Below are 26659 nucleotides of genomic sequence, written 5' to 3' on the forward strand. Positions count from 1 at the left end.
GGAAAAGGTTTGTTTGCTGATTAATACCTTTCAACTATTTGAACGTCTGTATCATATCACCCCTGGTTCTCCTTTCCTCCAGGGTGTATACATGTTCAGGTCAACAAGTCTATCCTCATACGTCTTGTAACGCAAATCCCATAACACAATTTAAGACCTTGCTCTCACACTATATGGCAAAGTTTCTCCATTTAAATTTATAAGCATTTACATGGATTCCTTCCTGAAAGTCAGAAGAACAAAGAAGCAAGCTATTTCAAGGTCAACATCAAAGCTGCAAGAGACAGAGCTGGATGTTAATAAAATAGTGTTGTTCTTATTCTATGTGACTAGAAGTGGGGAAATGCACAACTAGACTGATTTCCCTTATGAATAAATTTCAAAGAAATGAAAACCAAGTCTATCTCAGCTAAGATCAAGCTAGAAGGATCATAGATCCTTAGAGTCTTATTGGGTTTTTTTTGTTTTCTTTTTGTTTTTTTTCTTTAAGTATTTGCAACCATGGATATCAGAACATAGGCCTAGAGAACATATATCCCCCAATAAGGTGTGGTGGTGTCTGATGCTAACCTGCCTCTGATCCTCTCCAGGAATAGAAGCATGAACATTTATCTTTAGAAAGGTTGCAAACTGAGATTCCTCAGATGTACATTACTCGAGAAAAATCCTGTTTTCCACATTCGCTCTAAAAAATGTCCACTTGTGGACCCTTTCTTTTGTCTCAATTCAGAGGATGACTCATCAATTTGATACAAATGAACCACTAATAGATGGTGTAGTTTCTGGATCCTTAGGTGTTGATAAGACTGCATATTTGTTTTCAAATCAAATGCATTTTATCAACATCTTTAATTTTTTTCAAGTATAAAGGCCCTAGGAGACGACATTTTATGATGCACAGCAAACCACATAATGCTGTAGGCCTTTATCTACTTTATTTTGGACACTTTACAACTGCACAGTGGGCACAGCTTAAAACAGCTGGCTTGCTTCTCCAGCATACTGAGAAAAGCAGACAACACAAAATCAATTTAAACGAGCAAGAAAAATCCCCTACAAATCGGCAACTCTCAAAACAGAAAAGGAAATAAATGCCATAAAACCTCATTAAGATGAAACATTGAAATATCTTGAATGAAAAACACAGTAAATTTCTCAGAGGCTGCTAAAATGTATTCGGTCAAGTTCACTGGCAAAATAGGATTGACGGATCCCCATAAAGAGGCGGTCAGGAAAAAAAAGCCCTCACATATTTTGTGGGAAAATGTGGGGTATAAATGTACTAAATAAAATAAAATGAATAAAATTATTTGTTACATTTGTATCCCACATTTCCCCACCTATTTGCAGGCTCAATGTGGCTTACGTAGTACCGTAGCGGCGTTGTCCGGTTCCGGTCTGAACAAATACAAAGTGTGCACAAGTACAAGGTGTGGTTGTGGTAGAATAGGGTCCATATATGATAGGTACATTGGGGAACATTAAACACTTTAGCAATGTAAACTTTTTCAAGACATCTGGAGGAAACACCCGCCCTAAGTTTCCAAGATGGTGCTGATGAGAGAGAGCGGAGGGTGGACTGGGGGTATTCAATCTAAACAGATACTTTTGGGTGGTTCAGATTAAATCCTTTCTATCTTGGGAAGCCAGTCATCCCTTGCCCTGGGTGTGAATTGAGGGGGCGTTTCTAGATTCTACCTCCTGCTGACAGGCTCTGTGGACACCCTACCAGATAACTAGGCAAAGGAAAATTCAGACGCCTATCCTTCGATATATGGTGAGTCACTGGATGAGATGCCTTTGTGGAACCCTTAAAGGGAAGTTTTTGCTCTTTTCATGATATGCATGTATCAGATTCCAAATAAAACTTATCTACAAATAAGACATTTCCTCCAACATAGCCAGAAAAGCCTTATAGAGTTTTCTTTATCTATGAAAGAAATGTTCCACGTTGGCACCATCAGATAATGCATCACATTTGTGTGGTAATTCATGCTTCCTGATGGAGAAAAATTTAGACTATATTGCTCCATCAATTTAGTAAGTATTTGAATGAGAAAAATAAAATTGATGGCAAGATAATGGAAATATAAAGACACTTTCAAGAGGAGCAAATCTGTGGGAAAAAAAATCTAAATTAAGTGGGGGAAAAAACATGGGCAAACTAAGAGGCAGCACTTAAAACCTTATGCAGCAGCATACAATTGGACCTTATGGAAGCAATTCTATAACTGGCTGCCACAGATTATGCACCCACTTTATGTGGTCTGTGAGCTTATTCTATAATGACACTTATGTATGTAAATGCCATTATAGAATTCTAGTTTAAATTAGCAAAACTGTGCTTATATTTAGATGCTAACATTTACATCAGGATTATGGCTAGCATAAATGTTAGCGCCTAAATGGAACATTTAAGCATATAACTTATAGTATTCTGTAAGTGCCTAAATATCAGCCCTGCCTATGCCCCACCTATGCTCCTCCCTGTGAACATTCTCTTACAATTATATGCTAAAAGTGGGGCGGTAAGATGGCCGCCGGCAAGAGGGTCGTAAAGCTGCTGCTCCTGTGAACCCAGTTGGGACCCAGCTTTAAGCGGCTAACTGACCTGCACCCAGACCATCGCCGAAAGGGTAACATCCTGAGACATCCAACGGACTAACCAGGACGAGTAACCCAACACTAAGACTCGGGCGCAGAACCAGCCTTGCCTCGTGGTGAGGTCGCGACCCTGGGTGAACTCGTACCATACCCGCCCTGGACGGAGGAAGCCAACTGTGGTCAGCGGTAAGAACAACTGCGAGTAGCTCCGACTCAGGTAGGACCCAGCTTTAAGCGGTCCTGCCCAGCGACCTGACCTGCACGCTGGAGCTCCGCCAAACCTAGCCTACCTCGTAGTGGGGTCGTGATCCTGGGTGAACCTGATCCCCACCCGCCCCGGACGGAGAAGGCCGATTACAAACAACGGGACAAGTAGCCCGAATATCTCTGACCCCCTTCCCACAGAGCACACCACGAGGCGCCGATCTAAACGGCCCGGAGCCAGGACTCGATAGCAGCCCCAGCACAATAGTCAGCTGTTGACCGATCGACGACCACGCGAACGGGGCCCTCACGCGGTTGATTCTTAGTCAAGCCCGCCGCCGCCACCGAACGCCAACAAGACTTCCTTCCTACCCAGACCTGCGGCGCTGCCCTGCCAAACGAGTTGTTGCCAGGGACTGGGCCGGCCTTCGAGGACAACGAGACTGGAGCGAGGCTGTAAAGCGAAGGAGCGCGAGCACGTGAGACTGGCCACCGAATACAGCAGATCAGAAGAGTGAGATGTCATTTGTTTGCGCCCGATGCAAAGAGCTCCTAGCTCTTAGAGAACGTGTCCGTTCTCTTGAGGCTAGAGTAGCAGACTTGGTGGAGCTGAGGGAGACAGAGAGGTACAAAGAGGAGACCTACAGGGATGTTGTAGAGAAGTCCCACCTCCAGTCTAGTAGCCCTTGTGCTACCTTGGAGGAGGGAGGACTCCTAGAAGGAGAGCATCACCCTGGTGAAGTAGGAAGTACTCCTGTAGCCAGGACCTGCCCACCAGGGGATGTACTATCCTCTCGCACCGAGGATATGTCTCCAAGTGCTGCCCGGGAGGGAAAGGTTAGGACAGCTGTTGTAGTTGGTGATTCGATCATTAGGCATATAGATAGCTGGGTGGCTGGTGGACGTGAGGATCGCCTGGTGACTTGCCTGCCTGGTGCGAAGGTGGCGGACCTCACACGTCACCTAGATAGGATTTTAGATAGTGCTGGGGAGGAGTCCGCTGTCTTGGTACATGTGGGTACCAATGACATAGGAAAATGTGGGAGAGAGGTTCTGGAAGCCAAATTTAGGCTCTTAGGTAGAAAGCTCAAATCCAGATCCTCTAGGGTAGCATTTTCTGAAATGCTACCTGTTCCACGTGCAGGGACCAAGAGACAGGCAGAGCTCCACAGTCTCAATGAGTGGATGAGACGATGGTGCAGGGAGGAGGGTTTTAGATTTGTTAGGAACTGGGCAACATTCTGGGGAAGGGGGAGCCTATTCCGAAAGGATGGGCTCCACCTTAACCAGGGTGGGACCAGGCTGCTGGCGTCAGCATTTAAAAAGGAGCTAGAGCAGCTTTTAAACTAGAAATGGGGGGAAGGCCGACAGTCGCTCAAAAGCGCATGGTTCGGGAAAAGGTATCTTGCAAAGATACCTCACAAACAGGGAAGATAGGGTTTCTGGATAGTGAGGTTGCACAACAGACCGTGGTAGACCAGGTGCCCTTAAATACAACTAAAGATCAGACAAAAGATGTCAAATCAATAGTGTCAGGTACTAAGCATCATGCAAATAAGAACAACAAACATACTCTGAAATGTCTATATGCAAATGCTAGGAGTCTAAGAAATAAGATGGGAGAGTTGGAATATATTGCACTAAACGAAAAATTGGATGTAATAGGCATTACTGAGACCTGGTGGAAGGAGGATAACCAGTGGGACACTGTCATACCGGGGTACAAAGTATATCGTAGTGATAGGGTGGACCGGACTGGTGGAGGGGTAGCATTGCATATTAACGAGAGCCTTGACTCAGATAGATTACAAATTCAGCAGGACACAAATCACACCTTTGAATCATTGTGGGTTGAAATTTCATGTATAAAAGGGAAAAAAACGGTGATAGGAGTGTACTACCGTCCGCCTCGCCAGGATGAGCAGGTAGACACAGAAATGATAAAAGAAATCAGAGACGCGAACAAAATGGGCAATGTGATAATAATGGGTGACTTCAATTATCCAAATATAGACTGGGTAAATGTAACATCGGGACATGCTACAGAGATACAATTCCTTGATGAAATCAAGGACAGCTTTATGGAGCAACTGGTGCAGGAGCCGACGAGAGAAGGAAAAATTCTAGACTTGGTCCTTAGTGGAGCACATGATCTGGTGAGGGACGTTATGGTACTGGGGCCACTTGATAACAGTGACCATAATATGATCAGTTTTGATATCAACCTTGAAGTAACTGTACACAGAAAGTCAAATACGTTAGCATTTAACTTTAAAAAAGGAGACTATGATAAAATGAGAAGAACGGTAAAAAAAAACTTAGGGGGGCAACAGAGAGTAAAAACTGTATAACAGGCGTGGACGCTGTTCAAAAATACCATCCTGGAGGCCCAGGCCATACATATTCCGCGAATTAGAAAAGAAAGACGGAACTCCAAAAGACAGCCGGCCTGGTTGAAAAGTGAGGTGAAGGAAGCTATTAGGGCTAAAAGAAACGCCTTCAGAAAATGGAAGAAGGAACCGTCTGAAAATAACAAGAAGCAGCATAGGGAGTGTCAAAGCAAATGCAAGGCGCAGATTAAGAAGGCCAAGAGGGATTACGAAAAAAAGATAGCATTAGAGGCAAAAAAACATAGTAAAAAAATTTTTCGGCATATTAAAAGCAGGAAGCCGGCAAAAGAATCGGTTGGGCTGCTGGATGACCGAGGGGTAAAAGGGGCGATCAAGGAAGACAAAGACATAGCGGAGAGACTGAATGAATTCTTTGCTTCGGTCTTCACCGAGGAAGATTTGGGTGGCATACCTGTGTCGGAAATGGTATTTCAAGCGGACGAGTCGGAGAAACTTACTGACTTCACGGTAAACCTGGAGGACGTAATGGGGCAGTTCGGCAAACTGAAGAGTAGCAAATCTCCTGAACCGGATGGTATTCATCCTAGAGTACTGATAGAACTGAAAAAGGAGCTAGCGGAGCTACTGCTAGTGTTATGCAACTTATCCTTAAAATCGAGCGTGGTACCGGAAGATTGGAGGGTGGCCAATGTAACGCCCATTTTTAAAAAAGGCTCCAGGGGAGATCCGGAAAATTATAGACCGGTGAGTCTGACGTCGGTGCCGGGGAAAATGGTAGAGGCTATTATTAAAAACAAAATTACAGAGCACATCCGAGGACATGGATTACTGAGACCGAGTCAGCACGGCTTTTGTGTGGGGAAATCTTGCCTGACCAATTTACTTCAATTCCTTGAAGGAGTAAACAAACATGTGGACAAAGGGGAGCGGGTCGATATTGTGTATCTGGATTTTCAAAAGGCGTTTGACAAGGTACCTCATGAAAGGCTACAGAGGAAATTGGAGGGTCATGGGATAGGAGGAAATGTCCTATTGTGGATTAAAAACTGGTTGAAGGATAGGAAACAGAGTGGGGTTAAATGGGCAGTATTCACAATGGAGAAGGGTAGTTAGTGGGGTTCCTCAGGGGTCTGTGCTAGGACCGCTGCTTTTTAATATATTTATAAATGATTTAGAGATGGGAGTAACTAGCGAGGTAATTACATTTGCTGATGACACAAAGTTATTCAAAGTCGTTAACTCGCGACAGGATTGTGAAAAATTACAAGAGGACCTTACGAGACTGGGAGACTGGGCGGCTAAATGGCAGATGACGTTTAATGTGAGCAAGTGCAAGGTGATGCATGTGGGAAAAAAGAACCCGAATTATAGCTACGTCATGCAAGGTTCCACGTTAGGAGTTACGGACCAAGAAAGGGATCTGGGTGTAGTCGTCGATAACACACTGAAACCTTCTGCTCAGTGTGCTGCTGCGGCTAGGAAAGCGAATAGAATGTTGGGTATTATTAGGAAAGGTATGGAAAACAGGTGTGAGGATGTTATAATGCCATTGTATCGCTCCATGGTGCGACCGCACCTTGAGTATTGTGTTCAATTCTGGTTGCCGCATCTCAAGAAAGATATAGTAGAATTGGAAAAGGTGCAGCGAAGGGCGACTAAAATGATAGCGGGGATGGGACGACTTCCCTATGAAGAAAGACTAAGGAGGCTAGGGCTATTCAGCTTGGAGAAGAGACGGCTGAGGGGAGACATGATGGTAAAATTATGTATAATCATACCTGATAATTTTCTTTCCATTAATCATAGCTGATCAATCCATAGACTGGTGGGTTGTGTCCATCTACCAGCAGGTGGAGATAGAGAGCAAACTTTTGCCTCCCTATATGTGGTCATGTGCTGCCGGAAACTCCTCAGTATGTCGATATCAAAGCTCCATTCGCAGGACTCAGCACTTAGAGAATTACACCCACGAAGGGACACTCTGCCCAGCTCACCACTGCCGAAACGGGGGAGGGGAATTAACCCAGCTCATCCCCACACAAGTGGGGGAGGGGAATCCGTCCAGCTCATCCCCGCGGAGCGGGGGAGGGACACCACACCCGCCGATGCGGGGGGATCTGGCTTATCCTGCAACCGCAACCGCGGGAGGAGCTGACTGACCCTAACACCGCCGAAGCGGGAGGGGTACAAAGCTGCCCTACAGCCGCACGAAGCGGGAGGGAGTGCCGGCAGAATTTATGTCTCAATCCAGCCCCGTAAAACGGAGGGGAGAGGAATGCAGCAGCTCACTGTAACACAAACTCGTCTCAACTCTTGAAGAATCCAAGTGAAAGAAGAACTTGAACACGAAGTCCTCCTGAAGTAACTGAAGGCTAAACTTGAACCTAAAATTCAACCAGAATATAAACAGTACAGATATCTGGGAGGGGCTATGGATTGATCAGCTATGATTAATGGAAAGAAAATTATCAGGTATGATTATACATAATTTTACCTTCCATATCATCAAGCTGATCTATCCATAGACTGGTGGGATGTACCGAAGCAGTACTCACCCAGGGCGGGACATAGAAATCCCTGACCTCAACACTGAAGCTCCAAACCGGGCCTCCGCCCGTGCAGCCACAGTCAAACGGTAATGCTTGGAGAATGTATGAGCCGAAGCCCACGCTGCCGCCTTGCATATCTCTTCCAAGGAGACGGATCCGGCCTCTGCCATCGAGGCCGCCTGAGCTCTCGTGGAGTGAGCCTTCAGCTGGATAGGCGGCACCTTCCCCGCGGCCACATAAGCCGCTGCAATGGCTTCCTTGACCCATCTTGCCACTGTAGGCTTAGCAGCCTGCAGACCCTTACGAGGACCTGCAAACAGGACAAACAGATGATCCGATTTCCGGAAATCATTGGTCACTTCCAAGTATCTGAAGATGACTCGTCTCACATCCAGATATTCAAGAGCGGAGTACTCCTCTGGGTAGTCCTCCCTACGAAAGGAAGGGAGACAGAGCTGCTGATTCACATGGAAGTGAGAACCAATCTTGGGCAGGAAGGAAGGCACTGTGCGAATAGTCACTCCTGCCTCAGTGAACTGCAGAAAAGGCTCTCGACATGAGAGCGCCTGGAGCTCGGAAACTCTTCTGGCTGAAGTGATAGCCACCAAAAAGACTGCTTTCAATGTCAGGTCTTTCAGAGATGCCCTCGACAAGGGTTCCAAAGGCGGCTTCTGCAATGCTCTTAGCACCAGGTTGAGATTCCACGCAGGCACCACTGAGTGCAGAGGAGGGCGCAGGTGATTAACTCCCTTGAGAAAGCGCACCACATCTGGCTGCGAAGCCAGGGAAACACCCTTCAGGCGGCCCCTGAAGCAAGCCAGAGCCGCTACCTGGACTTTAAGGGAACTGAGCGACAGGCCTTTCTCCAGACCTTCTTGCAGGAACGCCAACACTGAAGAAATTGGAGCAGTGAAGGGAGAAAGTGAGCCTGCTTCACACCATGCTGCAAAGATACGCCAAACCCTGGCGTAAGCAGTAGAAGTAGAGCGCTTCCTCGCTCTCAGCATAGTGGCGATGACCTTGTCTGAGAAGCCCTTCTTCCTCAGACGCTGCCGCTCAATAGCCAGGCCGTAAGACCAAAGGGAGAGGGATCCTCCATCACCACGGGACCCTGATGTAACAGGCCCTGCTCCACTGACAGCCGCAGAGGATCGTCGACTGAGAGCCTGAACAAGTCCGCATACCAGGGACGTCTGGGCCAATCCGGACCCACCAGGATTACCCTGCCGGGATGCTTTGCTACCCGGTCTAGCACCCTGCCCAACATGGGCCAGGGCGGGAACACATAGAGGAGCTCTTGTGTCGGCCACTGTTGGAGAAGAGCATCTACTCCCAGGGATCGAGGGTCCCGTCCTCTGCTGAAAAAGCGCGGCACTTGGCCATTGGCCGATGACGCCATCAGATCTAGGCTCGGCTGGCCCCAGCGCTTCGTGATGTCCAAGAACGCCTGAGCAGATAGTTGCCACTCTCCGGGCTCCAAGGTATGGCGACTGAGAAAGTCCGCCTTGACATTCATGACTCCGGCAATGTGGGCCGCTGAAAGCTGCTCCAGGTTCGCTTCCGCCCACTGGCAAAGACTCATAGCCTCCTTGGCTAGAGGGGCGCTCTTGGTACCTCCCTGGCGGTTGATATAGGCCACAGCCGTGGCATTGTCCGACAGGACCCATACAGGCTTCAACACCAGTACCGGGATGAACTCCAATAACACCAACCGAATGGCTCTGAGTTCCAGGAGGTTGATAGACCACTTGCCTCTGCAGGAGACTAGCGCCCCTGCGCTGTCCTTCCCAAGCAGTGGGCTCCCCAGCCCATCAAAGAGGCGTCTGTCGTGACGACAATCCACTCCGGGGTCACCAGAGGCAATCCTGCAGACAACTTGTCTGTCTGCGTCCACCAGCTCAGCGCCTTGCGCACTGCTGGGTCCACGGGAAGGCGCACAGCATAATCCTCCGACATCGGAGTCCAGCGCAGCAGCAGAGATAGCTGTAGTGGTCTCATATGAGCCCTGGCCCAGGGCACTACTTCCATCGTGGCCGTCATAGAGCCCAACAGCTGCACGTAGTCCCAAGCCCGAATAGGAGAGGCTACTAGGAACTAGTCCACCTGATCCTGAAGCTTGACAATCCGATTGTCTGGCAGGAACACTCTGCCCACTTGGGTGTCGAATCGAACTCCCAGATACACCAGGGACTGAGTCGGGCACAGCTGGCTCTTCTTCCAGTTGATGATCCATCCCAGGGAGCTCAAAAGAGCAACTACCCGGTCCCTAGCTTTGCCGCACTCTGCATAAGAGGGGGCTCGGATCAACCAGTCGTCCAGATAAGGATGGACTTGTACTCCTTCCTTTAGCAGGAAGGCCGCTATGACCCCCATTACTTTGGAAAAGGTCCGCGGAGCAGTAGCCAACCCGAAAGGGAGGGCTCTGAACTGGAAGTGTCGTCTCAGGACTGTAAAACGCAGAAAGCGTTGGAGAGGAGGCCAGATGGGAATATGCAGGTACGCTTCCTTGATGTCCAAGGAAGCCAAGGACTCTCCTGCCTTCACTGCCGCTATAACAGAGCGGAGAGTCTCCATGCGAAAGTGCCTCACTTTCCAGGCCCGATTGACCCCCTTTGAGGTCGAGGATAGGCCGGACAGAACCTCCTTTCTTTGGAACCACAAAGTAAATGGAGTAACGTCCCTTGCCAATCTGATTTTTTTTGGCACCGGAACGACCGCACCCAGGCGGATCAGGTTGTCCAAGGTCTGCTGCACTACCACAGCTTGACCGGAGACTTGCAGGGAGGGAGTACAAACCCGTCTCTTAAGGGTTGGCAGAACTCTAGCTTGTAGCCGTCTCTGATGACTTCCAGCACCCACGCGTCTGAAGTTATAGTGGTCCACTCGCCCAGAAACGAGGACAGCCGTCCTCCAATCTGCACTGGGGCGTGGACCCAGGCCCCGTCATTGGGTACGAGACCCTGGGGGAGGACCGGAGGGAGCACCTCCGGGACGGCGGTCTCTGCGAAAGGAATGCTGCTTGGGGGAGAAATTCCTCTTGAAGGAAGAGGGGGCAGAGGAACCCGACTTGCCCGGGCGGTACCGATGGGCTTCCTGCAACCGTCCTCTGGAGGTATCGGGACGAGTACTAACCCGAGCCCTGACCTCTGGTAATTTCTTGCCCTTAGACGTGCCGAGACCGGTCACGATTTTGTCCAGCTCGACCCCAAAGAGCAGCTTGCCTTTAAAAGGCAATCTAGCCAGGCGGGATTTAGAGGCGTGGTCAGCAGACCAATGTTTCAGCCAAAGCCACCGCCGCGCAGAGACTGTCTGAGCCATGCCTTTAGCTGAGGCTCTCCAGACATCATACAGCAAGTCTGCCAAATAGGCTAAGCCCGATTCCAGGGCCGGCCAATCAGCCCTCAAGGAATGATCCGAGGGGGAAGCCCGCTGCACCATAGTCCGGCACGCCCTGGCCACATAGGAGCCGCAAACTGAGGCCTGCAAACTTAAAGCAGCTGCCTCAAAGGACGACCTTAAGGCCGCCTCCAATCTTCTGTCTTGGGCGTCCTTTAGGGCCGTGCCACCTTCCACCGGCAACGCCGTTTTCTTAGTCACCGCAGTGATTAAAGAATCCACGGTAGGCCACAGATAGGCCTCACGTTCACTCACAGCCAAAGGATAGAGGCGGGACATAGCCCTAGCCACTTTAAGGCTCGTTTCCGGGACATCCCATTGAGCCGCAATTAAGGTGTGCATGGCATCATGCACGTGGAAGGTTCTAGGCGGGCGCTTCGTCCCCAGCATAATGGCAGAGCCAACAGGGGCTGAGGGAGAGACGTCCTCCGGAGAGGAAATCTTCAAAGTGTCCATGGCCTGTAACAACAGGTTGGGCAAATCCTCTGGGCTAAAAAGCCGCGCTGCAGAGGGGTCATCCGCTCCATCCGAGCGGGGATCTATCTCCTCCAAGGAATCCGCAAAGGATCGTTGGGAGACCTCAGACACGCTGCCCTCATCTACATCGGAGGAGACAAAGTCCTCCAAGGCCTGGAAATCAACCCGAGGGCGTTTACCTCTGGGAACCTCAACCTCTTTATCAGAAGAGGGAGCAGGGGCAGCGTTTTGCATGAGGAAAGCCTGATGCAGCAGCAAAACAAACTCGGGGGAGAAACCCCCCAGACTGTGCACTTCCGCAGCCTGGGCAACAGCCCTAGACGCACTCTCAACCGGCGCTCGCAATAGCGGGGGAGAGACATGCTGCGCATCCAAAATGGCGTCCGGCGTGAAACTCCGTGAAGGAGCCGCGCGGGAAGAACGGCGCTTAACTTTAGCCGCTTTTGTGCCGTCGCCCAAATTAAGGGCGTTCATGGCATTAATGTCTCCAACCTCAAGGGCGGCCCCGAAGAAGCCGTCCGAGCCGCGTGGCCGGCCAAGATGGCGGAGGCGAGGAGCGGGGGATGGGCGTTTATGGCGGGAAAAAACCGCCACGCCGGAGGAACGACCGGGACATTCATCGGTCACTAAACTATCACCCATCAAGGGCGAATCAGGTTGTAAAACCCCCGCATCCCCTCTAGAAGCGCTCCAGCGATCCGGGGAGCGACCCTTTGCGCCCTCGCCCTCCGACGCCATTGCCACGAGGAGAAGAATCGGGGAACCCCCTGCCCGCTATAAAAAGGTAAAATTACCTGCTTGCCGCTCCGAGCTGTAACGAACTGGTGTCCCAGTGAGTAGCTGCAATGAACATTTAAAGAAACGTCGAATTAAACGCCTTTAAAGACGTTTAAAATATATATATATATTTTTTTTTAAACGGAGCCAGCGGGAGGGGGGAGAAAAGGAGGGACCTGGCACCACCAGGTTTGCACTTGCTCAAAAGAGCCCTCAACCCCAGGCCTCAACAAAACCTAAGGATTAGGCTTGGAGGCCTAGCCAGAGCTGCTGCTGTGTGTGACCACCACCTGCTGAGATAGAGAACATACTGAGGAGTTTCCGGCAGCACATGACCACATATAGGGAGGCAAAAGTTTGCTCTCTATCTCCACCTGCTGGTAGATGGACACAACCCACCAGTCTATGGATTGATCAGCTTGATGATATGGAAAGAGGTATATAAAATAATGAGTGGAGTGGAACAGGTGGATGTGAAGCGTCTGTTCACGCTTTCCAAAAATACTAGGACTAGGGGGCATGCGATTAAACTACAGTGTAGTAAATTTAAAACAAATCGGAGAAAATTTTTCTTCACCCAACGTGTAATTAAACTCTGGAATTCATTGCCGGAAAATGTGGTGAAGGCGGTTAGCTTAGCAGAGTTTAAAAAGGGGTTGGACGGTTTCCTAAAGGACAAGTCCATAAACTGCTAGTAAACGGACTTGGAAAAATCCAAAATCCCAGGAATAACATGTATAGAATGTTTGTACGTTTGGGAAGCTTGCCAGGTGCCCTTGGCCTGGCTTGGCCACTGTCGTGGACAAGATGCTGGGCTCGATGGACCCTTGGTCTTTTCCCAGTATGGCATTACTTATGTACTTATGCTCACTCGACTGATTGCCGGGAACCCGTCCTGTACCGGAGAGCACTTCCTTGCGGCGAACCCCAATCATCCCACCCCGGCGCCCATAGCGGACCGACCTGATCCGGGTCCGCTCACCGCGACTCCGCGTTGAACACAGCAATCACACAGGAGAGTCTCACAACCATCCTGAGGAAATCCAAATCTCCCCGCGACAAACGAACACAAAGACCAGAGGCACCAAAGACACGTGCAGAAACTGCAGTAAGGATCCCACCGCGACCAGCAGATCAAACACCCGATTCAACCGACCAAGCATTCTAAAAGGGACTTAAACCGAATTGCAGAGAGGAAATCAGATGCAACATTGAAACAGAGAACCGGGCTACAGGGAACCATAAGGAGATCACGGTGAGCAGTATCGTGCCACTTCCCCACCAGACAATACAGCAAAGCTACTGCACATCTATACATTTATGTAAATATATAATTTATATATTTATATAAAGGTATTTATATATTTATGTCACTCTGTAATTGAACCTTTGAAACTCCCGTGAATTTTAAAGGTTCATAGCTCCTGTGCTGGCATTCTTGACGTTCTGTGAGCCATGAAATTGCTTATGTTTAATTACATTAGTCTGAACCTTGGCTCACAATATCCTACTGTGTTTTATGAGCTATATCACTAACTAAATTAGTCCAAACCTTGGCTCATAATATCATACTGTGCTTTATGTGTTACACCGCTAACACCATCTGTTAATAATGTCCACTATCATCCTATTGCTTCAATGCTTCAATGTCTTAGTGCTTCTAATGCTTTAAGTGCCTTATATAGATGCTTCTGCAAAGACTCTAAACATACAACTGCTTAAACAATCTAAATGCTTAAGTGCCTATGTACCACAATGCTTATTTGTTCAATCTTAAATGTTCAAACTGATTTGACACTGTAACTGTTTAATGTCAATACTTAAATGCTTATTGTTGATGTACACTCAAAAACTCATTCACTAACACTACCAAGTACTAATTACCACCACTAACGACAGACAACATGAACATCAACAAATTACTAATGATAATTTACTTTCTACCCCTAATCCACCACGCATGGACTACTCCCAATATAAATAACAACCTACCTACTGCACACAAACTCTATAGACAACCCAACCACAGCTCACCAGACCAAAAGAATAACAACCAACTAAAAAGAAAAACAAACACATACGGAAACAACCAACAGAAAGGGAAGAAAGGTCACAACAAAACCAGATACCAAGACAACAGACAACTAATAAAAATTAACACATCCATGCCCCAAACTGATCCTTAACGACAAATCCAAATGGGATATGTAAATGCCAGATCAGTAGTAAACAAAACAGAGATCGTAACAGACTGGATCACAGCAGACAATCTTGACCTCCTATTCATCACTGAAACCTGGATCCACGACCTTGAAGACCCCATAACCTTAGACCTATGCCCACCAGGATACAAAATTACCTATTGGACAAGAAATGGAAAAAGAGGAGGAGGAATAGCCATAATATACAAATCCAAATTCACCATAACAACTACTGCTGAATCTATTTTGCCACAACTCGAAATTGCTTTGGTAAGAATCAATCACCCAAATCTGCAAGAACACCTTAATGCAGTCATATTCTACAGACCACCAGGCAACTAGCAAGACTCCCAATCACTCTTCATGGACTTTATCTTGAACACTTGTGTCTCTACCTCAAACCTCATCATAATAGGAGATATTAACCTGCACCTAGAAGATCTCACCACAACATGCACCCAAGAATGCAAGGAGTTCCTACAACTGTGGAATCTTCACGGACTAAACACGCAACCAACCCACAATAAAGGACACACATTAGACATGATTACATACAAATTCGATCATAACTCAAACCTTAACGGATACAAAATGGACATCTACACCTTGGTCAGACCATTACAAACCATATATCTCCCTCCAATGGAGAAAAAAAAGACTCACTTAACAAACAAACACGGAAAACTTACACCACGAGAGGAAAAATAGACCCGGTTATATTCTGGCAACAGATCTACCACAATGGATGGATAATAAAGGCAGACACAATCCAATTCCTCTCTGAATGGGACAATAGATGTAAATCAATATTAGACAATACTGCCCCAATTCAAACTAGAACCTCACACAGAAAGAATTCAATACCATGGTTCAACGAAGAACTGAAAAAACTCAAAACACAAGTCAGAAGATTAGAACGTGCGTGGAACAAAAAGGAAGTCGACTCCACATTGAATGCTTGGAAACAACTTCGAAGAAAATATAAATACACCATAAGACAAACCAAAAGACTATATTACAAAACTGAAATTGGACCAAACTACAAGGACACACATAAAGAGGCATATTTTCAAAGCACTTTGGGAGGCTAAGTTCCATAGGTTTCTATGGAACTTTGGGAGACTAAGTGCTTTGAAAATATGCCTCAAAATCTTCCAACTAGTGAATAAACTATTAGACACCACACCAAACACCAATAATAGTAAAGACACACCAGGAGCCGACAACCTCGCGAAATACTTTAAGGAGAAAATCATACAATTGCGAGCCAAAATACCTGTCAGCCCCACCGAATACGCTGTACTCTTAGACTGCCTAGACCCAGACCCTGGAGTATACCCAGTAGATAGAACTTGGACTGAATTTGAGATACTATCGGAGGATCTCATCACACAAACGCTTAAAAGATTCGCCAAATCTCATTGTAAACTGGACATATGCCCAAACAACCTTATGACAATGGCACCTCAAGAATTCATAACAAACCTAACTAACGTGAACTTTATGCTACAAAATGAAATCTTCCCGGAGAAAGGAAACATTCTACTCACCCCTATATCCAAAGATGCAAAGAAAAATGCTAGCGAACTAACCAACTACAGACCAGTAGCATCCATTCCCTTAATAACCAAAATAACAGAAGGGATGGTGACCAAACAAGTCACAAACTATTTAGACAAGTTCTCAATACTACACGAATCCCAGACAGGTTTTCGTTCTAACCACAGTACTGAAACAGTACTAGTCACGCTCACGACGAAATTCAAACAAATGATAGCAACCGGCAAGAACATACTACTTCTATAATTCGACATGTCTAGCGCCTTTGACATGGTTGATCATGGAATTCTACTGCATATCCTCGAATACTTCGGTATCGGAGGCAACGTTCTCAGGTTCAAGGGGTTCCTAACCACACGCTCATATCAAGTGACATCAAATTCGAGTACATCAGCCACATGGACACCTGAATGCGGAGTTCCACAGGGATCCCCCCTTTCACCGACCTTATTCAACCTAATGATGATACCCTTGGCCAAACTACTACCAAACCAAAACCTCAACCCATACATATATGACGTAACGATCTACATCCCATTTAAACAAGACTTAAAAGAAATTTCCAATGACATCAACCAAAGTCTACATATCATGCACTCATGGGCAGACACATTTCAGCTGAAACTTAACGCTGAAAAAACCCAATGTCTAATACTCACCTCTCAACATAACACAACAAATTTACCACCATCAACACACCAAAACTGAACCTACCAATTTCGGAAATCCTGAAAATTCTTGGAGTTACCATTGATCGACACCTAACACTTGAAAATCACGCGAAAAACATAACCAAAAAGATGTTCCAATCAATGTGGAAATTAAAAAGAGTAAGACTATTCTTCCCAAGGACCGCCTTCCGTAATCTGGTACAATCATTGGTACTCAGTCATCTAGACTACTGCAATGCACTTTACGCCGGCTGCCAAGAGCAAATACTTTAAAAAAAACTCCAGACTGCCCAGAACACTGCAGCTAGACTCATATTCGGAAAACCAAAATATGAAAGTGCCAAACCCCTACGTGAGAAGCTACACTGGCTCCCACTCAAAGAACGCATCGCGTTCAAGGTATGCACCCCTAGTTCACAAAATCATCCATGGCGATGCTCCAGTCTACATGTCAAACCTGATAGACTTAACACCCAGAAATGCCAAAAAATCATCTCGCACATTCCTTAATCTCTATTTCCCCAACTGCAAAGGCTTAAAATACAAACTAATGCACGCATCAACCTTTTCCTATATGAGCACACAACTATGGAACGCGCTGCCGCGCAACCTAAAAACGATCTACGAACTAGGCAGCTTCCGCAAACTATTGAAGACCCATCTCTTCAACAAGACATATAACAAAGATCAAGACGTGAAATTCCCCACATGCACCTAGAATTGTCTTATACTGTTTATCGTGTTATATCGCTACTATGCTTTATCATTATCATGTAACCCAAAATCCTTCTGTAATACCAAATGTCTAAACTGTCCTATCTCCACTATTCATGATGTATTGTAAGCCACTTTGAGCCTGCAAAGAGATGGGGAAAATGTGGGATACAAATGCAACAAATAAATAAAATAAATAATTATAGAAAATGGTTGTGATCATACCACTGACGTTTACATGTGTAAATGCTGGTATTCTATAACGTTAAGCACAAAATTTACATTTAAATTTAGGAAACCTGTTATAGATTGAGGGGGTATGCACACATTAGAATAGATTAAAAACAATTTGGAGCCTCCAATTTCTTCTTCCGAATGTCTCAATCACAGACCTATAAATGGGCATTTCAGGTCACTGAAGATTAGTATACAACTATTCCAAAGAGATTATCACTGTGTTGTGAATGGTATGAGCAAAATGAAATATAACGCTATCCATCTATATCATTAAAAAGATTATTACACTTACCAATTAAACCTTCAATATCAATGCTTAAATGCCTGCATTTGAAGTCTGGATCAGTACCATTCTTGTGCAGTACAATTTGAGACACACATTCATCAATTAATCTGTAGTACTGAGGCCTAAAAGAAGAGAGATAGTGAATTAAGGAAAATAAAAAAACTAATAAAGAGTACAGTAATTACCCTTACTTTTCCACATCTCCATCTTTTCATTTTACAAGCATGTTCTATTCTTTAGAATACACGAAATGGATAAATGAATTGAAAATTATTTTAAATGGTTTTAAAAACTCCAGATACGGTAATAAGGGGAACTACACTCGATCTAATTCAACATTCTTTTAAAATGTGCTCTCAACAGTTAAGCTGAGTTCATTTCAAATGTGATGCATAGAGAAAGCCAAGTTGCTTTAACTAACAAGGTTTCCACAGATAGCAGGATAAATTAGGCAGAGAAGTGGATGATACTGCTTAGCAGTGCAGGGAACAAACTTGAGCATGAACAGCATAACCCTGTGGAGGAACTTTAGTTAGTCCATAGCTCAAAAATACTCTGGGAGATGGCAAGAAATTCTCTGGCCAATTTATTCTCCTCCAAAAATGTTTATAGGGCTGCAAATAAAACAAACATTTCTAACACCAATGGTCCAGCATGTTTTTTTTCTCCTCTCTCTCTCCCCCCCCCCCCCCCCCCCACACACACACAAATAGTCCAGCATTTCACCTGTTCCCCTCCAAAAATAGTCCAGCATTTCTTCCAGTATTTAGAAATGTTTGAAGGAGATGATTTTTGGTTTTAAATTGCAGCAAGAAGACCTACCAGGGAAGGATTATTGATATAAGTTGACTTATAGACTATAATAATATATTTGTAAACACTGAAGTTCAGATATGAGAATTACAAAGATCTGAAAGAATCAACTGGACAAGAAGGCCTTCCGGAGTGGCTCAAAAGGAGGCTTCTGAAGAGCATGAAGGACTAAATTAAGGTTCCCCTGGACACTGCTTATGGAAGGGAGGCAGCAAGCACCCGCTCTCCACAAGTATCACACGCTATACAGGTGAGATGCAAGAGACATCTTCTGTAGTCAGCCCCTGAAAAAGGCCAGGGTCGCAACCTGAACTATTAGAGAACCCAAAGCCAATCCTTTCTGAAGACTTGACTGGAGAAAAGCTAGGATGTGCATGATCTGAGCAGAGAAGGGAGAAAATACGTGCGAAGAACACCAGCCCTTGCATGTGCTATGGATGTACAGCATCTCAGAGACTGGAGTAAGGTAGCAATGACAATCAGAATAACTCGACTCAATCAAGCTCTTTCAATGGCCAAGCTGTAACAATCCTCCATGAACATCAAACTTTGCTTCAATAGGCCGTGTACCTGCGGCAAGGCTTCCTGTTCAGCATTTGAATCAGGGCTACATACCATGGCCTCCGCAGCCAATCCGAGGCTACCAGAATTATTCAACCCTGGTGCAATGCGATCCTTCTCAACACACAGCCTACATGAACCGAGAAGGAAGAACAGTAAATGTGTCTTCAGCCAGGGCTGCAGTAGAGCATCAATCTCATCAAGCCCAGCTCTGTCCAATGGCTGAAGATCTTCAGCACTTTGGCATTCCTTTCCATCACCATCAAGTCCAGAGGCGGAGAACCCCACTGGCCCACTATCAGCTGAAAATCCTGGCCCATTCTCCTGGGTCCAAGGAATGACTGCTGAGAAAGTTCGCCTCCGGTGGTGGGAGGCGGGACTGGTGGTTGGGAGGTGGGGATAGTGCTGGGCAGACTTATACGGTCTGTGCCAGAGCCGGTGGTGGGAGGCAGGGATAGTGCTGGGCAGACTTATACGGTCTGTGCCAGAGCTGGTGGTGGGAGGCGGGACTGGTGGTTGGGAGGCGGGGATAGTGCTGGGCAGACTTATACGGTCTGTGCCAGAGTCGGTGGTGGGAGGCAGGACTGGTGGATGGGAGGCGGGGATAGTGCTGGGCAGACTTATACGGTTTGTGCCAGAGCCAGTGGTGGGAGGCGGGGCTGGTGGTTGGGAGGTGGGGATACAAATCAAGGTAAGGTATACACAAAAAGTAGCACATATCAGTTTATCTTGTTGGGCAGACTGGATGGACCATGACGGTCTTTTTCTGCCATCATCTACTATGTTACTATGTTACATTCAAGGATTCAGTAGTGTAAGATGCTGACAAGATTTTTCCTCTGCCCTAACTCATGAGGGAGGCCGCCTCCACCTCCATCGGACAGCTGCGGGTCCACATTGGCGGAGAAAACTCAGACCGGAGCTCCAACTAGAAAGGGAGTAAGGTAAAATTATGCCTTACCTGCTGATAATTTTCTTTCCTTTAGTAGCAGCAGATGAATCCAAGAACTGGTGGGTTGTGTCTATCTACCAGCAGGTGGAGATAGAGATTACAAAGCTGAAGGCAGTGATACCAGATGGCCAGCTCCTCCTTCACCTCAGTACATGTATCATCACCAAGCAGAATCAGACAAGAAACCAGGAAGCCTTCCTCACCAACCATACAAAACAAACTTGTCAGTCTGACTTAAGAGAAACCACAACTGCGATGGAGTCCTCTTCAGTGGTTTCTGTTCTCTTTCCTCTTCTCCTTTTTTTTGTTTGTTTTTTTGGAAACTAAAGACCAGAACAAGTACAGATAGGCAAAACAAGCACGGCTGACAAAGGGCGGAAACATCCAGAAGATGAAGCGCCGTGTACTCTGTGTGAAAATCCCCCTCCCAAACGGGAAGAAAGAGAGGCTGAAAAAGAAAAGCCAAACCACAGCCGGAAAAGAAAGAAGGAACCGAAAGGAAGGTCACCCTAAGCAAATTGCAGAAAAACACAGCTCGGAATGGCTGCACTAAAAATTCAGACACTGCGTGCCAAAGAATTGGCGACCAAAAACACTGCTTGTAAGTTCCTAAGCGAAGCATTCTGCAAAGGAACAAAACGAGTCCGAAGCAATGCTCGGTAGACAAGGAACCCCAAGCTAGACTCGGAGAATACGAACGAAGTTTCAGGGAGAAGAAGGTCGCAGCAGCGGAGGAGCAAAGCACTCTGCAAGAAATGCACCACCTTCTGCAACCCATCCTGCAGAAAGAACTCAATCGCTGAGGAACAGATGCCCACAATGAAGACCAAGCGTGGGCCGCAACCAGCCTCAAAAAATCCTCCACACCTGAATACGCGGTTGCAGTGGGCCGTGGACCACATACAAGTTCGCAACAGAACAGTAACCATATCGTCCAAAGAACTCTGTTCCTCAGAATCGACCTCTCAGAACACCAGGCCATAAGACCAAAGTGAGAGGGATCATCCACTCAGGAGCAGACCCAGAACGAAGAGCCCAGAGCCAAGCGGATCCAAAACGAAGGCACCACCAGGAGCCTCACTATATCCACATACCAAGGGCGCCGTGGTTAATCCAGAGCTCCACAATGACTCGGCCCCAGTGGAGAGCGACCTGAAAAGAACTCGGCCAGAGAGAGGCCACAGAGGAAACACTATCGAAGAACGTCCTCTGGCCATGGATGCAATAGAACAACCAGCCCTGCCAAATCGCCCTCTCTCCGATGACAGAAGAAAGAAGGCACCTGGGCGTCCAGCCGGGACACCATCAGATCTACCTACGGAGCTCTCTATCTGAGGTCATGTTGGAGAAGCACTGGTACGGAATAACCATTCTGCCAAGACTAGAAGATGGCAGAAAAGAGAACTCACCGTAGGAAAAGCCCGCAAAGTGGGCCACGTAGAAACGGAACACGAGGTCCTCTGCCCATTCTATGGGGGCGACATGCCCTGGTGGCCACAGTCTGACTCAGAGTACCACTCTGTTGAAGAAGCAGCCACTGCCTCATCTTCTCTCACGGCAAAAACACTGCCTAGCCCGCAACGTGTCCTGAAGTGCTAGAAGACGAACAGCACCAAAAGCAGGTCCAGGCGGGGAAGACGGCACAAGCACCACCTGGCTTGCAATGTGTCCTGAAAGGCTAGAAGACGAACAGCACCAAAACTAGATCCAGGCAGGAGATCGGCTACACTGTCCCCTGTGCCATCCACCACCCCAGAGACAGAAGGAGGAGGCAAAGGGCTTTCCAGTCCGAGAGACTCGCATCCGTGACCACCACCATCCACTGCAGAGGCGCCAAGGCATCCCTTCCACAGGGAGGAATTGAGAAGCCACCAATTCATGCGCCGGCGTACCAAGAACAGCCACGGAAGACACTGCTGACACTCCTGGAACACAGGAAATCACCCATCGAGAAGCAAGAGCTGTAGATGTTGTCTATGAGCACCGCCCACAGCACTATCTTCAAAGTGTCCGCCACAGAGCCCAAGACATGAATGCATAGCCAGGCCCGAGGACTCAGCACCCTGAGCAGACTGCGCATCCAAGTCTGAACCTAGATCCTCCAGTCCTCGGTCAAAAAAAAAAAAATCATACCAGAGCTGTCTGGAATGGGAGGTAGCTCATTTGAAGGGTGACCACCCAAGCTCAAGGATTCCAAGAAGACCCGGGAAGATAAACTCTCAGATCTCACCCAGAGTGAGATGCACTCTGATGCTGTCCTTGCGAAGAATGCCACAAAATTCCCCAACCTAGGAAAAGGTGAATGGAACCATAGCCATGCCGACAGGCAAAGCCTGGAACTAAACATGAGGGCTCAGAACGGCCAAACAGAGAAACCACAGATGATGGGGCCAAAGAGGAAAGAAAAGAAATGCTTCCTAAGGAAGAAGTGCAGGGAAAATTGAAGTGCAGGCTAAATTGAAGTAGCTCTGAATATAGCTAGCTGTCCAGGAGTGGCCTAGTGGTTAGGGTGGTGGACTTTGGTCCTGGGGAACTGAGGAACTGAGTTAGAGTCCCACTTCAGGCACAGGCAGCTCCCTGTGACTCTGGGCAAGTCACTTAACCCTCCATTGCCCCATGTAAGCCGCATTGAGCCTGCCATGAGTGGGAAAGCGCGGGGTACAAATGTAACAAAAAAATATATAAAGAAAAAGTGCAATAAAAGCCTTAGACACTGCAACAAACAGCTAGCTAGAAGTGCCGCAGATACAGTGGAAGCTGGAGCTGGAATGCAATACTTTGATCAGAGTCAGACAGCAAAACTAGAAGAGCAGAGCTGCTGTGGGCAACCACCACTGCTAACCATTGGCACTGTAGCCTAGTGTAAACTGTCCCAGCTATGGAAAGAACTGCTTGTCAAGGCAAGCAATATGAGAGAGGGAAGTAAAATATGCCCCATAGCAGTGGCGTAGCCAAACAGCTAATTTTGGGTGGGCCTGAGCCTAAAGTGGGTGGGCACAAAATTATCTCTGCCCCGCCATTCCTCCACCTCAAAATATAAATACTTTAATGAGGATCCTCAAGCTCTGTTAGCTGAAGACTTTCTCCGAAGGCAGCCAGAACTCATTTTTACCAAGCTTGGCAGGCAGCAGCAATGTCCCTAAGCCACTAATGCCAGCACCACATGCGTGCTTAGTAGTCGGTGGCTCAAGGATGCTGTCACTGACTGGAGAGTTTGGTAGAAGGGAATTCTGGCTGCCTTTGGAGGAGGTTCTCAGCTGGGGATGCTTGGGGTTCCCCACCAGTTATAAAGCAAGGGTCAGGGGCCAGTGTTAGACATGCTATGGCCCAGGTCAGAAAATAAAGGAGGGCACTTTCTCTGATCCCCTTCTCCTCCCTGCCTCCCCTCCAATTTCCCCACTGCCAATACTAATCACACTGACAGACCTTCACCAAATACAGACCAAGGGATCACAAATTAGAAATTAAAATATTTACACAAAAATTGAATTGAGAAGCCCAAGAAGTTAAACTTAACATATACTACAACGCTGGAGAAATAACAACAGAAATGCATTTCCTTTCTATTGAACACAATGCAAAGACAATTGCTATGCACATTTCCGAAAACTAATATATTCCATTTAAAACATTCAAAATAAAATGCTTTTTTCTACCTTTGTTGTCTGGATGTTTTATTTTTCCATTATGTTGGTTCCAATTTCCTGTCATCTACTAATTCTCCTTCAAGCGGCTGCTGTACATTTGTCTTCTCTCTGCTGTCTATTCCCTCACTACACCTACCTCTGATATAATGATCATTCCTTTTTAGTTCTGTCCTCTCATTTTTTTTTTCTTTTCTGCCTCTGTCAACTCAAATTTCACCCTCTTTCTCATTCTTCTCCTCCTTTTGACTTTTCAGCTACCTATCAGATTTCTATCTTCTTCTTTCGCCCACTAACTCTCTCATTTCCCATCTCACTCCTTCCCCAGGCTTCCATTCCCTTCCATCTTTATCTATTCTCCATTACCATATTTCTATCCTCTGTAATCACTATCATCTCACCCATTTTCTTGCCACCCTTCTCCTCCCCTTCCTGGCCTCTCCCACATGGTTCCACCATTTCCAGCGCCTTCCTCCCTCCAAATTTCTAGCCCAGCATCTGCTCTCTCTTTCTTCCATCCCCACCTTTGTAGCCTGATATATCTTGTCCCCTCCTGTCCTGTTCCCCATGGTCCAGCATATCTCCTTCTCTCTTCCCTCAATCCCATTGTCTGGCATCTCTCCACCATTTTCATCTGCTCCTGGATCCATCTTCTTCTCTTCCCCTCTCCACCTGTGCATCTCTTCCTGCCTCTCATCCAATCCCATGTCCTACATCTCTCTATCCCCCTCCCTTGTACCCCAGAGCCAACTTCTCTCTTCCCCCTCGGGGAAGGGGAACTTCAGCACTTCTTTCCCCAGCGTTCAAACACGCCGCTGCACAGCATCTGCTACCGCAGCGGGAACAGCGTTCAAACGCCAGCATCGCCCATATTAAAGCACGGTACCCCACGCCGAAAGAGAAAGGCAGGGACACACCGAGCAGCAGGTGTCTCCGGAGAAGAAGCAGAGTCCCACAGACTGAAAGCACAGCATTAAGACAGGGAAACCCTGTACTGCCCAGTCCTGTCAGAAATCTTGTTTCTTCTGTTCTGTTTTAACACCAAATGAAGGCAAAGGAGCTCTCTTGGTTGTTTGTATTTTTTTAACAGGTGAGGAAGGCTAGAGCTTTAAAGACCGGGAGGGAAGGGGGGAAGGGTGAAGCAGGGACCCAGAAGACTGAGTATGCCCCCAAAGTCGGCACCTTCAGCCAGACACCCCTGAACTCAACTGGCGCACAGGACCCAGGAGTATCCTCCACAGACAAATCCAGGAGCTGCTGATTCGCCGTCCACCACCTGCTGGAGATAGAGATGTACTGAGGTGAAGGAGGAGCTGGCCGTCCAGTATCACCGCCTTCAGTTTTGTAATCTCTATCTCCACCTGCTGGTAGATGGACACAACCCATCAGTTCTTGGATTCATCTGGTGCATACGCTAAGGAAAGTCACGTAAGGCATTCTGCACTGCCTTGAGTTCCAAGTGATTTATCAACCACTGGAGACTCCTGTTCAAACCAGGTGCCCCTTTGCCTGATGGAACTTGTAATGAGCTCCCCAACCCAAATTGCTGGCATCCATTATCACCACCTCCCATTGTGTTATCGGAAAGGGAGCTCTGATGGTCAAATTCCTGGGCAACAACCACCACTGCATACTCCGTCTGGCAACCAGCATCCAAAGATGATGAAAGTTCTACTTCTGCAACACCAGGGACCAGCAGCTGAGAAGAGACTCCTATAATGGCTACATGAGAGCCCTTGCTCATGGCACCACCTCCATCACTGCTGTCAGTGACCCCAGAACCTGGATGCAGTCCCAGACCCTGGGACTGCCTTGACTGAGGAGACAACAAATCTGTTGAACTAGCTTCGACCTTCTGCGCTTCCCTTGCTGTGTCAAATAGAATGCCCAGATACTCTAGCGTCTGCGATGGAATTAGCCTGCTCTTCTCAAAATTAACACTTAACCTAACGACTGCAGAAGATGGACAACTTTGTCCATTGCTGCCATGCTGTCCAAATAGGATGATGAACGAATGAGCCAGTCGTCGAGATAGGACTGAACTCCAATTCCCCGGCACCAAATGAAGACCACTACCACCACAACCTTGGTAAACATTCTTGGTGCCGTGGCGAGACTGAAGGGCAAAGCCCTAACTAGAAGAGACATCCCAGTGCTGCAAAAAGTAGAAACCTCTGATGAGGCGGCCACACATATACACATGCATACATACAAACACTTACTTTAGTCTACTTCCACCAATGATTTTTAATCTATATTAACACCTAGTCCTGTTTTCTCATTAGTGTGACGTTACAGTTAATCGATCTGCCTTACCTGGCCTCATAGTCGTTCCGGATAAGCAGAAAATGCTGGAGAATGGATAGGAAGAACGCTTCTGCCTTGGAATCTTTAACTGTATTCAGAAGTATTTGGAAAATCTCGCTAAAGTCAGTGAGGAGGTAGTTAAGGAGAAAAAAAAGGACAGAAAATACTTGTAGTTGATAGTGCTTCAAACAGTGAAAAGATTTTTTTTTAATGTGTGCTCAAATATTTTCAAAGGACACTCACAGACCAAAACGGTCTAAACTGTAGTCATAAGAACATAAGCACTGTCATAGTGGGAGAGACCGAAGGTCCATCAAGCCCAGTATCCTGCTTCCAACAGTGGCCAATCCAGGTC

General features: G+C 47.0%; 1 protein-coding gene across 2 annotated transcripts in view; it reads right to left on the reverse strand.

The window, feature by feature from the left end:
* The window catches only part of DIAPH1 (diaphanous related formin 1), a 676165-nt gene that overhangs the window by 379130 nt on the left and 270376 nt on the right, over nt 1-26659 (reverse strand). For both annotated transcript variants that reach the window (XM_030213536.1, XM_030213537.1), the window contains 2 exons: nt 26314-26430; nt 18034-18149 (listed from right to left, as the gene is read on the reverse strand). In XM_030213536.1, the coding sequence (XP_030069396.1) occupies nt 18034-18149; nt 26314-26430 (233 nt within the window). The remainder of the gene's footprint in view (nt 1-18033; nt 18150-26313; nt 26431-26659) is intronic.

This window comes from Microcaecilia unicolor, chromosome 8 (assembly GCF_901765095.1).
Source record: "Microcaecilia unicolor chromosome 8, aMicUni1.1, whole genome shotgun sequence".
Lineage (NCBI taxonomy): Eukaryota > Metazoa > Chordata > Amphibia > Gymnophiona > Siphonopidae > Microcaecilia > Microcaecilia unicolor.